Source organism: Anolis carolinensis, unplaced genomic scaffold (genome assembly GCF_035594765.1).
Source record: "Anolis carolinensis isolate JA03-04 unplaced genomic scaffold, rAnoCar3.1.pri scaffold_9, whole genome shotgun sequence".
NCBI lineage: Eukaryota > Metazoa > Chordata > Lepidosauria > Squamata > Dactyloidae > Anolis > Anolis carolinensis.
The window spans coordinates 13151573-13165828 of record NW_026943820.1 but is presented as its reverse complement, the minus strand read 5'-3'; the positions used below and the strand labels follow the sequence as shown (position 1 = coordinate 13165828).

General features: G+C 40.8%; 2 protein-coding genes across 8 annotated transcripts in view; one reads left to right on the top strand and one right to left on the bottom strand.

Moving 5' to 3' along the window:
- The first annotated feature begins 91 nt into the window (after positions 1-91).
- Positions 92-14256, top strand: part of orc6 (origin recognition complex subunit 6) — an 83560-nt gene continuing 69395 nt past the window's right edge. For 3 of the 5 annotated variants that reach the window (XR_010000576.1, XR_010000575.1, XM_062961735.1), the window contains exons 1-6: positions 92-512; positions 5163-5292; positions 5402-5565; positions 7042-7131; positions 7387-7499; positions 8673-8747. Coding sequence is in view for 3 of the 5 variants with exons in the window: in XM_062961735.1 (XP_062817805.1) it covers positions 448-512; positions 5163-5292; positions 5402-5565; positions 7042-7131; positions 7387-7499; positions 8673-8747 (637 nt within the window). In the remaining 2 variants the exon portion in view is untranslated. Of the gene's footprint in view, positions 513-5162; positions 5293-5401; positions 5566-7041; positions 7132-7386; positions 7500-8672; positions 8748-9691; positions 10484-14256 lie in introns of those variants that run through there. The other 2 variants (XM_003222932.4, XM_008113912.3) reach the window with 2 other exon arrangements.
- The window catches only part of mylk3 (myosin light chain kinase 3), a 57014-nt gene continuing 53202 nt past the window's right edge, over positions 10445-14256 (bottom strand). For all 3 annotated transcript variants that reach the window (XM_062961734.1, XM_062961733.1, XM_062961732.1), the window contains 2 exons: positions 13335-13467; positions 10445-11810 (listed from right to left, as the gene is read on the bottom strand). In XM_062961734.1, coding sequence (XP_062817804.1) covers positions 11739-11810; positions 13335-13467 — 205 coding nt within the window. In that variant the 3' untranslated portion in view covers positions 10445-11738. The remainder of the gene's footprint in view (positions 11811-13334; positions 13468-14256) is intronic.

Here is a 14256-nt window from a genome sequence, read left to right as displayed (position 1 = left end):
CGTTCCCACAAGCCAATGAAATCTTGGATTTGCTTCCTCCTCCCCTCTCTGCTTGCTCAATTTGCTCCCGCTGCGTGTCATGTGACGTTAGGACCAACCTTACCTCTTTCCGCCTCGGATAAAAATCAGGAAGATCTAGACCGCCATTGGAGATTTTTTCGAAACGGGCATTCTTCCCAGTCAATGGGAGGCTGAATTCCTCCTTGACAGCTGAGAGACTTTCCTTACCCATTTTTCCCCCTTCTTAGAAGAAGAGGAGTGACGTCACGGACGTTGTGAAAGGGAAGGCTATAGGGCGTGGCTATAGGGATGGAACGCCGCCGAGGAGAGCGCGAACGTTCGGAAGGGGCGTGGCTGGACCCTTGAGTAGCCAATGAGAGTGTCGCGACGTTCTCAGCGCGGGAATTGAGTCGGATTTTTTTTTTCTGTGTGCAGACAGGGGAAGAAATGGAGCGAGAGGCGATCCAGCGTTTGGCCTCCAAGATGGGCGTCACTGCTCCCGCGGTTATCAGGTAAACAGAGAAAGGGAATTTTCATTTTGTGTGCATGCTAGTGAGCCTTGCTGGTGTTTATGTATTTTAATAGATTTTTCACGATTTTAATGGTTCTAACTCTTTCTTAATACTTCTATATTTCATTCCGTTTGAAAGGTTTCTGTGGCCTGATTTACGCTGTGATCTTGAATCCAGATTATAGTTGTAGTAGTTGTAGTTATAGTAGTTACAGTTAGTTGCAGTAGTTACAGGTATAGTTACAGTTGTAATTGTGATTGCATTTGCTATAGTTATAATAGTTACAGATATTATTGTAGTTATAGTAGTTTGTAAAAACCAAGAAACCAATAATTTCTATAGTTTTCGGGTTCTGTTATTATTTTTATTTATTTACTACATTTATATCCCGCCCTTCTCACCCCAAAGGGATAGGAGCCCCCGGTGGCCAAGGGGATAAAAGCCTCGTAACTTGAAGGTTGGGTTGCTGACCTGAAGGCTGCCAGGTTCGAATCCCACCCGGGGAGAGTGCGGATGAGCTCCCTCTATCAGCTCCAGCTCCATGCGGGGACATGAGAGAAGCCTCCCACAAGGATGATAAAATATCAAAACATCCGGGCGTCCCCTGGGTAACGTCCTTGCAGACGGCCAATTCTCTCACTCCAGAAGCAACTCCGGTTGCTCCTGACACGGAAAAAAAAACCCCGAAGGGGACTCAGAGCGGCTTACAAATTAAATTTACATACAGTATTATATTAGCATAGTACAATACTGGCAATAAATTACTATATTGTACTATATCAATATATTGTAATATTTTTAGCAATATTACATATAAAATATCTATATATATAAATGAGTGATGGCATCAAGGCAACCCACAAAACAACAAAAATACAGGCCGCCCTACCTCGAAATTTGACAACACAACCCATCCACGGCTCCAGTAAGATACAACAAAAAGAAAAGAAAAATAAAGTCCTAATTAGAGGGAGAGCAATAATTGTTTTTGTCCAATGGCTGCCAGTTTAGAGCGCTAATCTCTGCCCACTTCATCTCCTAGCAACCAATTCAGCCAAGGACAGCCAGGGTTCAGTTAGGGGACAGGTAGATTTAGGCCTCTTCCACAGATTATCTAATTTTCACCGGATTATATGGCAGTGTAGACTCAAGGTCCTTCCACACAGCTATATAACCCATTTATAATCTTATATTATCTGCTTTGCACTGGATTATCTTGAGTCCACACTGTCATATAATCCACTTCAGTGTGCATTTTATACAGCTGTGAAGAAGGGGCCTCATATAATCCAGTTCTAAGCAGATAATATAAGATTATCAATATGCAGTAGAGTCTCGCTTATCCAACATAAAGAGGCCGGCAGGATAAGTGAATATGTTGGATAATAAGAAGGGATTTAGGAAAAGCCAATTAAACATCAAATTAGGTAATTGTTATACAAATTAAGCATCAAAACATCATATTATACAACAAATTTGACAGAAAAGGTAGTTCCATACTCAGTAATGCTATGTTGTAATTACAGTAGAGTCTCACTTATCCAATGTTCTGGATTATCCAACGCATTTTTGTAGTCAATGTTTTCAATATATCGTGATACTTTGGTGCTAAATTCATAAATACAGTAATTACTACATAGCATTACTGCGTATTGAACTACTTTTTCTACCAAATTTGTTGTCTAACATGATGTTTTGGTGCTTCATTTGTAAAATCATAACCTAATTTGATGTTTAATAGGCTTTTCCTTAATGCCTCCTTATTATCCAACATATTCACTTATCCAACATTCTGCCGGCCCATTTATGTTGGATAAGTGAGACTCTACTGTACTGTATTTACAAATTTACCACTAAAATATCACAATGAAATTAAAACACTGACTACAAAAACATTGCTTATGAAAAGGCAGACTGCGTTGGATAATCCTGAACATTGTATAAGTGAATGTTGGATAAGTGAGATTCTACTTTAATATGAAATAATTACTTGGATAGAATAATGCAGAACAATATAATCTCTAAAACTATGACAGTAAATAAAGACCAACAGTCTGAAAGCAGGAAAATTGGAAATTCCACAAAGGAAGCAATTAGGGCCAGTTAACACCTTCCAAGAAAGGATTCTTCAAGAAAGGAAGGTGAGAAGGGAGTGAAGCACTGTGTATTACCAAAGTCATTATTATTACTATCATTACTATTATTATTATTATTGTGTTGTGGTCAACCGTGAAAATGAATACAATCTGGTTCCAAGTATTCAAAAACACTAAAATCAGAATAGATAAAAATTACTGTGGTATAATAAAACAGAGCAATACAATCTCTAAAATCAGAACACTAAATAAAGAACAACACTCTGAAAACAGGGGAATTCCCCACAGGAAACAATCAGGGCCAGCTAACACCTCCCAACAAAATATTCCCATCATCAAAGTCTGGCAAATCCTCTGTTTTCTCAGGGCCACAGACAGTAGAAGCAACATAAAATATCGCAAAGAACACCATTCTGAAAACAAGGGAATTCCAGACAGGAAACAATCAGGGCCAGCTAACACCTCCCAACAAAAAATTTACTCGGGGAGGAAACAGCCAGGCTTTAAAGCTGCAAGGCCATTAGATCCTAATCATTTTTCCTAATTGCAGCATTCATACTTGCCTCCAACAGACAAAAAAAACCACAATCAGAAATATTGTATATTCACAACCTTTAGGAAATAATATCCCCTGATGGCGCAGCGTGTTAAAGCGCTGAGCTGCTGAACTTCTGGACCGAAAGGCCGCAAGTTTGAATTGGCAGAGTGGAGAGAGCCCCCACTGTTATCCCCAGCTTCTGCCAACCCAGAAGTTCAAAAACATGCAAATGTGAGTGCATCAATAGGTACTGCTCCGGCAGGAAGGTAACACCGCTCCATGCAGTCATCCCACATGACCTTGGAGGAGTCTACGGATAACACCGGCTCTTTGGCTTAGAAATGGAGATGAGCACCAACCCCCAGAGTCGGACACGACTGGACTTAACATCAGGGGAAAACCTTTACCCTTTACCTTAACTACCACCAATTCCGCAATACTTTATTTCCCATACCACCAGACTTCGCCACAGCAACACGTGGCCGGGCACAGCTAGTGTGTGTGTGTGTGTGTGTGTGTGTGTGTGTGTGTGTGTGTATAGATATATATATATCCCACTTTTTCAATCTTAAAAGAGACTCAAAGTGGCTAACAATGTCTAAAATGTACCATGTATAAATATGTGAGGGGAAGTCATAGCTTGTTTTCTGCTGCCCTGGAGACTAGGACGTACAACAATGGCATCAAACTACAGGAAAGAAAGTAGAACCCACCTGACCATTAGGAAGAACTTCCTAATGCGAGAGCTGTTCAGCAGTGGAACTCTCTGCCCCAGAGTGTGGTGGATGCTCCTTCTTTGGAGGCTTTTAAACAGAGGCTGGATGGCCATCTGTCGGGGATGCTTTGAATGTGATTTTCCTGCTTCTTGGCAGAATGGGGTTGGACTGGATGGCCCGGGAGGTCTCTTTTAACTCAGAACTATGATTCTATGATTGATAAACTGGGTTATACAGCAGTGTAGATGAGGCCCTTGTCTGTAAGAACAATGGAAATACAGTAGAGTCTCACTTACCCAACATAAACAGGCCGGCAGAACATTGGATAAGCGAATATGTTGAATAATAAGGAAAGATTAAGGAAAAGCCTATTAAACATCAAATTAGGTTATGATTTTACAAATTAAGCACCAAAACATCATGTTATACAACAAATTTGACAGAAAAAGTAGTTCAATTCATGGTAATGCTATGTAGTAATTACTGTATTTATGAATTTAGCACCAAAATATGATGTATTGAAAACTGACTACAAAAATGTGTTGGATGATCCAGAATGTTGGATAAGCGAGTGTTGGATAAGTGAGACTCTACTGTAATTAAGGACCTTATCACATACAGTCAGTCCTCGAGTTACAGACATCCGATTTATAAACAACTAATTAAGATTGGGGCTGAGATAACAGGAAGTGAGAGAAAGGAAATCCACTAATAGCTATTACCACGAAGATAAGGTGACGCAGCATGTTATAGCGCTGAGCTGCTGAACTTGCGGACCAAAAGTCTAAAGGTTCGAATCCGAGGAGTGGAGTGAGCACCCGCTATTAGCCCCAGCTTCTGCCCTAGCAGTTCAAAAACATGCAAATATGAATAGATCAATAGGTTCCGCTCCGGGGCGAAGGTAACAGCACTCCATGCAGTCATGCCGTCCATATGACCTTGAAGGTGTCTATGGGCAATGCCGGCTCTTCGGCTTAGAAATTGAGATGAGCACCAACCCCCAGAGTCAGACACGACTGGACTTGATGCCAGGGAAAATTCTTTAAGGTGTCTCCACTGAAGCTTTATCCCCAGTCCTCGTTTCCAAAACAAGCCACGTTTTTAAAAATCCCATTCTCACGGAGACAGAGAAAAAGTGACATAAGGAGGCATTCTAACGGATTGGGAGGAGTCAAAGCACTGTATTTTCAGAAGGAGGTTGTATGCATCCCGCATGAACACCCTTCGAAACAGCGGGATGCGTAATGATGCCTTTCTCAATGTTAATGTGACGAAGTCCTTACCCTCCTCTTTGTTGTAGGAAAGCCGAAGAATACCTGCGCCTCTCCCAGGTGAAATGCGGCCCTTTGCTGGCCCAGGTGTCCGCCACGAGTCGCGCCGTCATCTGCCTGGACTTGGCTGCTGCCTTCACAAAGAACCCTGTGGACAAGGTAAACAAAACCAACAAAATTAAGAAATGATAGTTATCCCCCAGGAACAAAAATTGTGTTACATAGTGTACTGGTAGGGAAACCTTGGCTTTGTTTTCCCTTTATGCAGAGCTATGTGGTGACCCTCTCTGGCCTGAACAAGGCCACGTACCAGAGCTCCTTGAGGTCCTTTGAAAGCCTCCTTGGCCTGCGTTCCAACCTCAGCCTCCGGGATTTGGCCGTTCAGTTCTGCTGCCTGGAGGCAGTGAATCTGGCGTTGAAAATACTGAAAAGGTAGGCATCATTTTGAAGGCAGTTCCCAGCCCAAATCTTGTTCAGAAATACAAGTGGGATTGGCAAAAAGAATTGCAGTGTGAAGTGTTTGTCTTCAAGCCAGACAGAGGAAGGCAACCAAAATGGTTAAAGGTTTGAAAACCAAGACTTGTGAGAAGCAGCTGAGGGAGCTGGTGTGTTTAGAAAAGAAGGCCAAGAGAAAGGGACATGAGAGCCGTTTAAATTTCTGAAAGAATGTCTCATTGGGGAAGGGCCAAGCTTGGTTTCTGCTGCACCAAAGACTGGGACACAATGGAGCAATGGGTTGAAACTGCGGAAAGGAGATTCCACCTAAGCATTAGGAAGAACTTCTTGATGATAAGAGCTGTTTGGCAATGGAATATGTTGTTTTGGAGGTCTCCTTATCTGCTCATTTGCAATTCCCATTAGTCATAGGCTGGATCTAAACTACCCTGTAATCCAGTGGATTAACTATTGGACTAGATTATATCAGTCTACACTGCCCTATAATCTAGAACAATGTAGTTAATCCACATTCCGAAACAGGAGTATATGACAATGTAGATCCAGCCATAGACGAGGCTTGCTACGAGCTGCAATTGCCCAGCAATTCCAACCTGTTTTTCATATGATTTATTTATTTATGTATTTATTTATTTACAGTATTTATATTCCACCCTTCTCACCCTGAAGGGGACTCAGGGCAGATTACAATGCGCATATACATGGCAAACATTCAATGCCATTAGACGTACAACATATATAGACAGACACAGGCAATCTAACATTTTCCAGCTTCATGGGGGTGTGCTCAATTCCAGCCACAGGGGGAGCTGCCGCTTCACTGTCCACTTGTGATACCGCGTCCATGATGGAGTACTTCCTCATTCTTCCACACACTGCTGGAAGGTTTTATGGTGTTGTAAATTAATTAAATTAACTTCCCCACATAAAACGGTACCTAAATTTCCTACTCGACAGGTGCAACTATCTTTCGGACTGCATAGGTCAACAGCGAGCTAGACTATTAATGGTCAAGAGCTCACTCCGACCTGGGCTGGCTTCGAAGTCATGACCTCTCGGTCAGTAGTGATTTATTGCAGCTGGCTACTAACCAGCTGTGACACAGCCCAGCCCCGATGTAATATGATGAGCGATGTAATTGTATTTTAATATTATGTTTTTAGTTATGTCTGTTTTTTATTTACAGTCATGTTGTGAGCTGCCTTAAGCCTCTGGCCTTGGAGAAATAAATTAAATTGGGGATAAAATGAAATAAATGTATGTACAGTGTACACTTATGGTCAGTTGTATACATTATATTATCTACCTAGGAGATTATGAGTAACAGGTAGAGTTAACCTTTATTGGAGACAGTAAGATTTTCCTCTGTATTCATATTGCAAAGTCAAAGTGATGCATTACTTGAGCCTCTCCAAGATGTTGAAATTGCTTCATTTCTGTTCCCTGTTTCAGATATGAATCCAGCTTACCAGAAGCTCAGCAGATGGATCTTGATTTGTCCAAACCCTTATTCACAACTGCAGCATTGTTCACTGCTTGCAGGTAAAATCTAAGTATTGTATGTCTGTGTATTTGTCTGTAGATAGGTGAAGGATTGACTATTGCTAGGTGAAGTGGCCCTCTGTGATGTCACTATTTATTACCATAGGTTAACAATTCTTTGTAAGAAGCATTCCATGGCAGGGTTTAAATTAGCATATTATTTTCCCTGCGAGTGAGTAGTTTGGGAATGTGATTCCTAGCACTCAAATTTTCTTAACAGAGTGCTTCCAAATGTCCATTTTTTCCATGTTGCAGATGTTTGAAACTTAAAGTGGATAAGAGCAAGATGGTGGCCGCCTCTGGTGTGAAGAAGGCCATTTTTGATCGTCTCCATTGCCAGCTGGAGAAGATTGGCCAGCAAGTCAGCCGTACGTATCGCCTCTGCCTTTATTTATTTATTTGCAGCATTTATATTCCGCCTTTCTCACCCCGAAGGGGACTCAGGGTGGATCACAATGTACATATACATGGCAAACATTCAATGCCATATGACATAGAGACAAAGACACAGAGGCAATTTAACATTTTCCAGTTTCCAGCTTCATGATGGTAAGCTCGATTCCGGCCACAGGGGGACCAGCTCCTTCATCATCCACAGTGACACAGAGTCCTTGATGGGTTACTTCCTCATTCCTTTCTGCACATTGCTGGATGATTTTTATGGTGTTAAATTGGCCTCCCTGCATAAGCGGTACCTAAATTTCCTACTTGATAGATGCAACTATCTTTCGGATTGCTTAGGTCAACAACAAGCTTACTATTTTAATGGTCGGGCGCTCAATCTGAATCGGGCTGGCTTCAAACTCATGACCGCACGGTCAGTAGTGGTTTATTGCAGCTGGCTACTAACCAGCTGCGCCACAGTTCGGCCCTTTCGGACCTTACTTTCAGACCTTACTTAAAATTACTTACTTGAAGGGAGATGTTGACAAGCAGAAAAGTGTCCAGAGGAGGGCGACTAAAATGATTTAAGGGTCTGGAGAACTAGCTGTATGAGGAGCAGCTTAAAGAGCTGGGCATGTTTAACCTGCAGAAGAGAAGGCTGAGAGGAGACATGATAGCCATGTACAAATACGTGAAGGGAAGTTATAGGGAGGAGGGAGCAAGCTTGTTTTCTGCTGCCCTGGAGACTAGAACACGAAACAATAGCTTCAAACTTCAGGAAAGGAGATTCCACCTGAACATTAGGAAGAACTTCCTCACTGTGAGAGCTGTTCAGCAGTGGAATTCTCTGCCTCGGACTGTGGTGGAGGCTCCATCTTTGCAGGCATTCAAGCAGAGGCTGGATGGCCATCCGTCAGGCGTGCTTTGAATTAGATTTTCCTGCTTCTTGCAAGGGGTTGCACTGGATGGCCCGCGAGGTCTTTGAATCAGAAAGCTTTTTTCCCTATAGATTTGAAGCTGTATTTTGTTTCCACTTCGGAGACAAATGTATATGGGACAGGTTTTGACTGTAACTTTGCAATGTGTATCATTAAAGCAGACCTAAATTGACATATACACGTGGCTCTTTTTTAAAAGTATCCTATTTTATTTCAAAGGAGAGAGCGACCAGTTGATGGCAGAGGCCCCCAAAACCCAGAAGACCTTCCTTGACTGCCTTGGAAAAGGGAAAGGTCGGTGTTGCTTCCAATGTCTTACTTACCTTACTATCGAATAGAACTATGTGATGGTTGACACACTTTTCTTGGAAAGTGGCCTGAGTTTTGGTAGATAAGCTTTGTTCAGGTTGTCTGTGCATAAAAGAGATACATCAGCAATGGACTACAATTCCTGACATTGGGTTGCTGTGAGTTTTCCAGGCTGTATGGCTATGTTCCAGAAGCATTCTCTCTTCATGTTTCGCCCACATCTATGGCAGGCATCCTCAGAGGTTGTGGGGTTTATATATCTGGATGGTCCAGGGTGGGAGAAAGAACTCTTGTCTGTTTGAGGCAAATGTGAATGTTGCAATTGGTCACCTTGATTGGCATTGAATGGCCTTGCAGCTTCAAAGTCTGGCTGCTTCCTGCCTGGGGGAATCGTTTGTTGGGAGGTGTTAGTTGGCCCTAATTGTTTCTTGCCTGGAATTCCCCTGTTTTTGAGTGTTGTTCTTTATTTTCTGTCCTGATTTTAGAGTTTTGTTTAATACTGGTGGCCAGAAGAGTTCTAAGTATGAATGCTTTTCAATATAGATGTTGGGCAAGTTCAGCTCCCTGCTGCTATCTTTGCACTACAAGCCTCATGAGCCCTAACCCCAAGGCAGATAGTGTTGAGAAATTATGGGAGTTGGAATCCAAAATTGCAGGGAAGCTTACACTTTGTGTTCCCCATAAAATTAGTTGTCCTTTCGACAGTGGGAAGAGTTTTTTCCATATAGAAACTGCAACTGAACTGAGAAGTCACTGGGTGGTGGTGGAGTAAGTCCTAGCAGCCATAGTCATTAGTCTGGAATGATGAGAGTTGTAGTCCATCACCTTTTTGAATGCCATAAGAATGCCTTCTGGACATCCTTATGGCATTTCTCTGTTTGTTAAGTTTCCATTCTCAGTGTCTGTCTTTTACATTTTCCTACAAATAGCACTGGAGACAGACGTAATGGCTCCTCGTAAGCGTCCAAAACGTGACACAGAAGTAATGGAAGACTATGAAGCGTGGAAAAAGCGAATTCTAGAAAATGCTGCAAAATCGCAGGAAGAGAATGTATGATTTGAGTGCATCCAAAATTGGAACATTCTTTCTGGGCGGGCATTCAATGCTTAGCTGTGGTAGAAATAATTTGGATGGTAGAAATTGGAAATTTGACAATGGGTGCAAAGACCAACCTTGACCATTGATCAATCTGCAGTATGAGAATCAAATGGCCAAAATTGCCAACAAGACTGAGCTGGACAGCTCTCATTTCTGTCACTTGAGAAAGTTGGATTTCATTTTGGAACCCAGGGCATTGTGTCAAGTTTCGCAGAATGGAATATTTTACTGTGCAATGAATTTTAACTTCTCTTTCTCAATAGTGAAGCTATTAGAATTTTCAATGGACGTTCCTACAACCCATTTCACTCTAATATCTGCTCTCTGAAGGCTTCCTTGGGTGCCTCAAAGGCGGCTGAGATGTATTTATTTTTCCACCCCTGTGTCATTTTAATTCAAGGATGGACAAAGTGCAACTTTTCAGATACTGAACTGCAACTCCCATCAGCCCTGGTCAGATTAGTAATACTGGGATTTGCAGTCCAACATACTTATTTTGCCCAGCCATTTCATGGTTGTTGTTTTTTTGCAGAAGTATTTTTTCTTGTTGTTATTGTAGTCTTAAGATCAAACCGAAATCCTCTCAAAAAGCAAATAAATATATTTTTTAATTTTTTTTCCATTTGTTGTGCCTCGCTTAGTTCATTTACGGGTGAATCAACATTGGCGTTCCCCTTCTCAGGGTTTCCATATTGATATAGTTCCAAGGTTTCCCATCTAAACTGTTTAAGAGATTAGGAAGCTGTGCTCCTTTTGTAAAACAAATGGCATTAATTCTAGAATAGATGCACCATAAGTAGTTACCTACATTCAGAGCAAAAAATATTCCACGCAGCCCCCTTGTAATGCTGTATCGCTTTTGACTACATCAAGGTCTCTATCTATGCATCCCCTGAGGTTCTTAGACCTGAAATATCATAGCTGTAATTCTGTATCACGTACCTAGCTACTTAAACCAGTGTCCCCCAGTCCAAATCTGTATCGACTGGGCAGCAGCCACTGCAAGCAGTTGAGATCTGTTCCTCCGTCAATTTATCTGGAAGCATCTGACTAATGTTTGCCCAGTTTTTAGTGAGCGATAACCATTGAAAAAAGCCAAAACGGGATCACTGCTGAAAGCCATTATCACACTGGTGATCACACAAATGAAGGAATGTGAGGATATCAGTCAGTTGCTTCCTGCTTCATGGGACCAGATCTGTGTCTCTCACAATGGCTGCTGCCCAGTAAATATAGTCTCTTCTGTATTCTCCAAACTACTGAATATATAGGGACAGTCAATATGAAACCATCATGAACCAACAACTCTAGGCCATACATACATAACTGCCATATTGAATCCCAGCTCATGTTTAAAAGATTGGTCTCAGAAGAGATCATGACTAATTGCTGACATATTAATACATTTAGAAATAGTCTTGGTTTTTGGACCTGTTTCTTAGGTTGTTTGGGGCAAAGATTCAGAAAACTATTGAATAAATAGCTCTAGTTTCTTAGATAGGGTTATCATGATTCTGTATAAGTGACTGCTATATGGCTGATGGAGGAAACCGGTGCCATTTTTGGAATTGGCAAGTCAAATAGACCCAGAAACAGGGCTAATATTAGAGGCACCAAAATGTGAAAAAGAAGAGACTTCAAATATAAGCCTTTTCCACCCCTATCTTCCTTGTGGAAACTTGTCAAAGGAGATAACCACTTCTCTTCTGCTACAAACCACTGGATCCTACTTGTCTTGGAGACTGAAACTGGAACACACTTTGTGGCTATGAATGTAATGGAAGATGGGGAAAGAAATCTGATGGCCAAGTGGGCATGGAGTTGAGCTGGATGCTACAATCTTCAAGTCATTCTGTGTTTCGCTGATCGACAACCGATCACACCGGACTCTCAGACAGGCTGGGGAACCTTCTCAACCTGTTGGCAGCGGCTACTACATAGAAATGTTTCTGTAAAGCAAACGGAAACACAATATTAATCTATCAATTGATTTCTTGGTTTTAATAATCATTACGTTGTTTTGTAACTATATTATTATATTGTGTTTTAAATTTATGGATTATATGTTAATTTATGTTGTGGTTGGATGTTTTCTCATGTAAACTACCCCAAGTCCCTTAGGATAAAATTATTATTATTATTATTATTGTTATTGTTATTATTATTAATTAATCTAGGAGATGTACATACACTGCAACAATCCCAGTTTGGAAGAGACAGTCCAGATCAATCTTTTGCCATCTCACTTTTTCAGATGCTTTAAAAATTAGTTTCATAGGATTTTCTTAGGCAAGGAATACTCAAAGTTGGTCTTGTTTGTTCCTTCCTCTATAACCTACAGCACCTGATGTTCATTGGTCTTCCATCCAAGTACTAGCCAAGGTTGGCTCCGCTTAGTTTCTAAAATCATACAGGACTTTGTACATTTAGAGTATTTAGTAGAGGTGTGTGAAGCAACTGAAATCCTATTAGTACTTGGAGATTAGGATGGCTCCCTGCTTTGTTTCGTAAAGAATCGGACGGGTCCCATTTCATTTCATAATCTGAATCTCCAAAGCTTCATCATTGTTTTTTAAGATTTGTTCCATTAACGGAAAAATTTCAAGGCTCATTTCTTTGTCATTTTTATGGCTATCAGGATAAAATTGAACACACTAGTAGGCAACATGCACTACTTTAAGCTTGACAAGTTTCAGAATGTTTTGGCCATCTACTGATTTTTAGGATTTTTAAAATGTTTTTTACAAATATTTTTTTTTAAAAAAACAAGATGTATCCCCTTCGATTTCTGCACAATGAGACAACATAAGCAGGGCATTGATCCTGCAAAGTTTCAGAAAGATTTATTCATCTACTGAATTTTAAAAAGCCTTTTTCTCCTACTAACGCCACAAAAATAGATATTGAGAGAAGACCAGCTTTGCAAAAAATGTGATTAGCTGACAAGAAAAAAATGCATGCAACTTCCATTATCAATCACATCAACCTCCTCACCCCTTTCCAGCCCAGAAAATTACAGAGTATGTTACGTTGAAAAATCCACAGCTTCAAACGCTCCAAAACAACAAATCTTTACTAATCTCCAAAACATTTTGGAGGCTTCCATTTCATTTTGTAATGCATCGGAGAGGTCCTGTTTGGATTAGTAATTCGGAGATTTGTATTAACAAATCATACAAATCTCCAAATTACGAATTCAGTATTTAAATTTTTGGAAATCTACTAGCAGGCGTCAATCTACTTTCTGTTTCTGCCCTACATTTTTCAAATGCAAATTTTGCATTTGGATTGCAATTATATTTGGATTTCAAAGTATGACCTTGAGCTACAGTTCGTAATACCTCCAGCATGATCCTCCTACAGTTCAAAGGAATAATGTTCTCAGGTTCTACGGCCAACTATCATAGCAGGAAATGTTAGCAGTAGCCGGAACTGTGTTCCAAAAAGAACAAGAAGGCCCATTTGATGCTTACCTTCCATTTGCGCTGAGCCATGTAACGCTGTAGCAGCAGCTGAGACTTTAAACGGACCTTGGACTTCTTGGCTTTGGATGGAAGGTCCGTCAGCCATTCGTGCTTAAGGCACTTGGCTGCACTCGTTCTGCCGCTGGAAAGACAGAGAAGGCAAGGAGGGAAGGAAATCTGTGAAGCTTCAGATCTTCTCAAAGCTACAAGTGAAGCAAAGGCTATACTATGCAATGGTCACACTGTATTCCACCTTAACTGCCTACAGAATCCTGGGATTCGCCATTTAGGCAGTGGCATTTAGACTTCTAATTCCACAAAACAACAGACCCCGGGATTCTATGAAATGCAGTTAAAGTGGAATCATTGCATTATAATTGCACAGTATGAATAGATCCAGAACAATAGTAAACAAAACAATTGTAGCCCTATGATTTTACTTTAATTGACATGGCAGTATCGTATAGGATCTAAGCTTTGTGCCTGGCTGAGGCATTAGTAGATTTTTATCAACTAATATCCTATCAAGCTACAGATTGCACTTGCATTGGATGTAGTCATGGTAATTAAAGTGGAATCACAGGCAGGAATCCTTTTGGTTACAATGGAGTAGAGCAAAAAGGAAAAAAAGGAAAAGTATGGTATATAATCTATATATATAAAAGGCTTTTGGCATCACGGCAACTCACAAAACAACAAAACCCAACACCCACCAAACTCTAAAATTGGCAACACAATCCATCATCCCTGCCTCCAGTAAGATACAACACAATCACACAAAAAATACAATCACAACACCCAAAAAAAAGGCCAAAACCCACAACAGGCAATGTGCCATGCTTTCTATATTTTGTAATATATATATATATATAAAATACAAAATAATAAATACAGTAGAGTCTCACTTATCCAACACTCGCTTATCCAACGT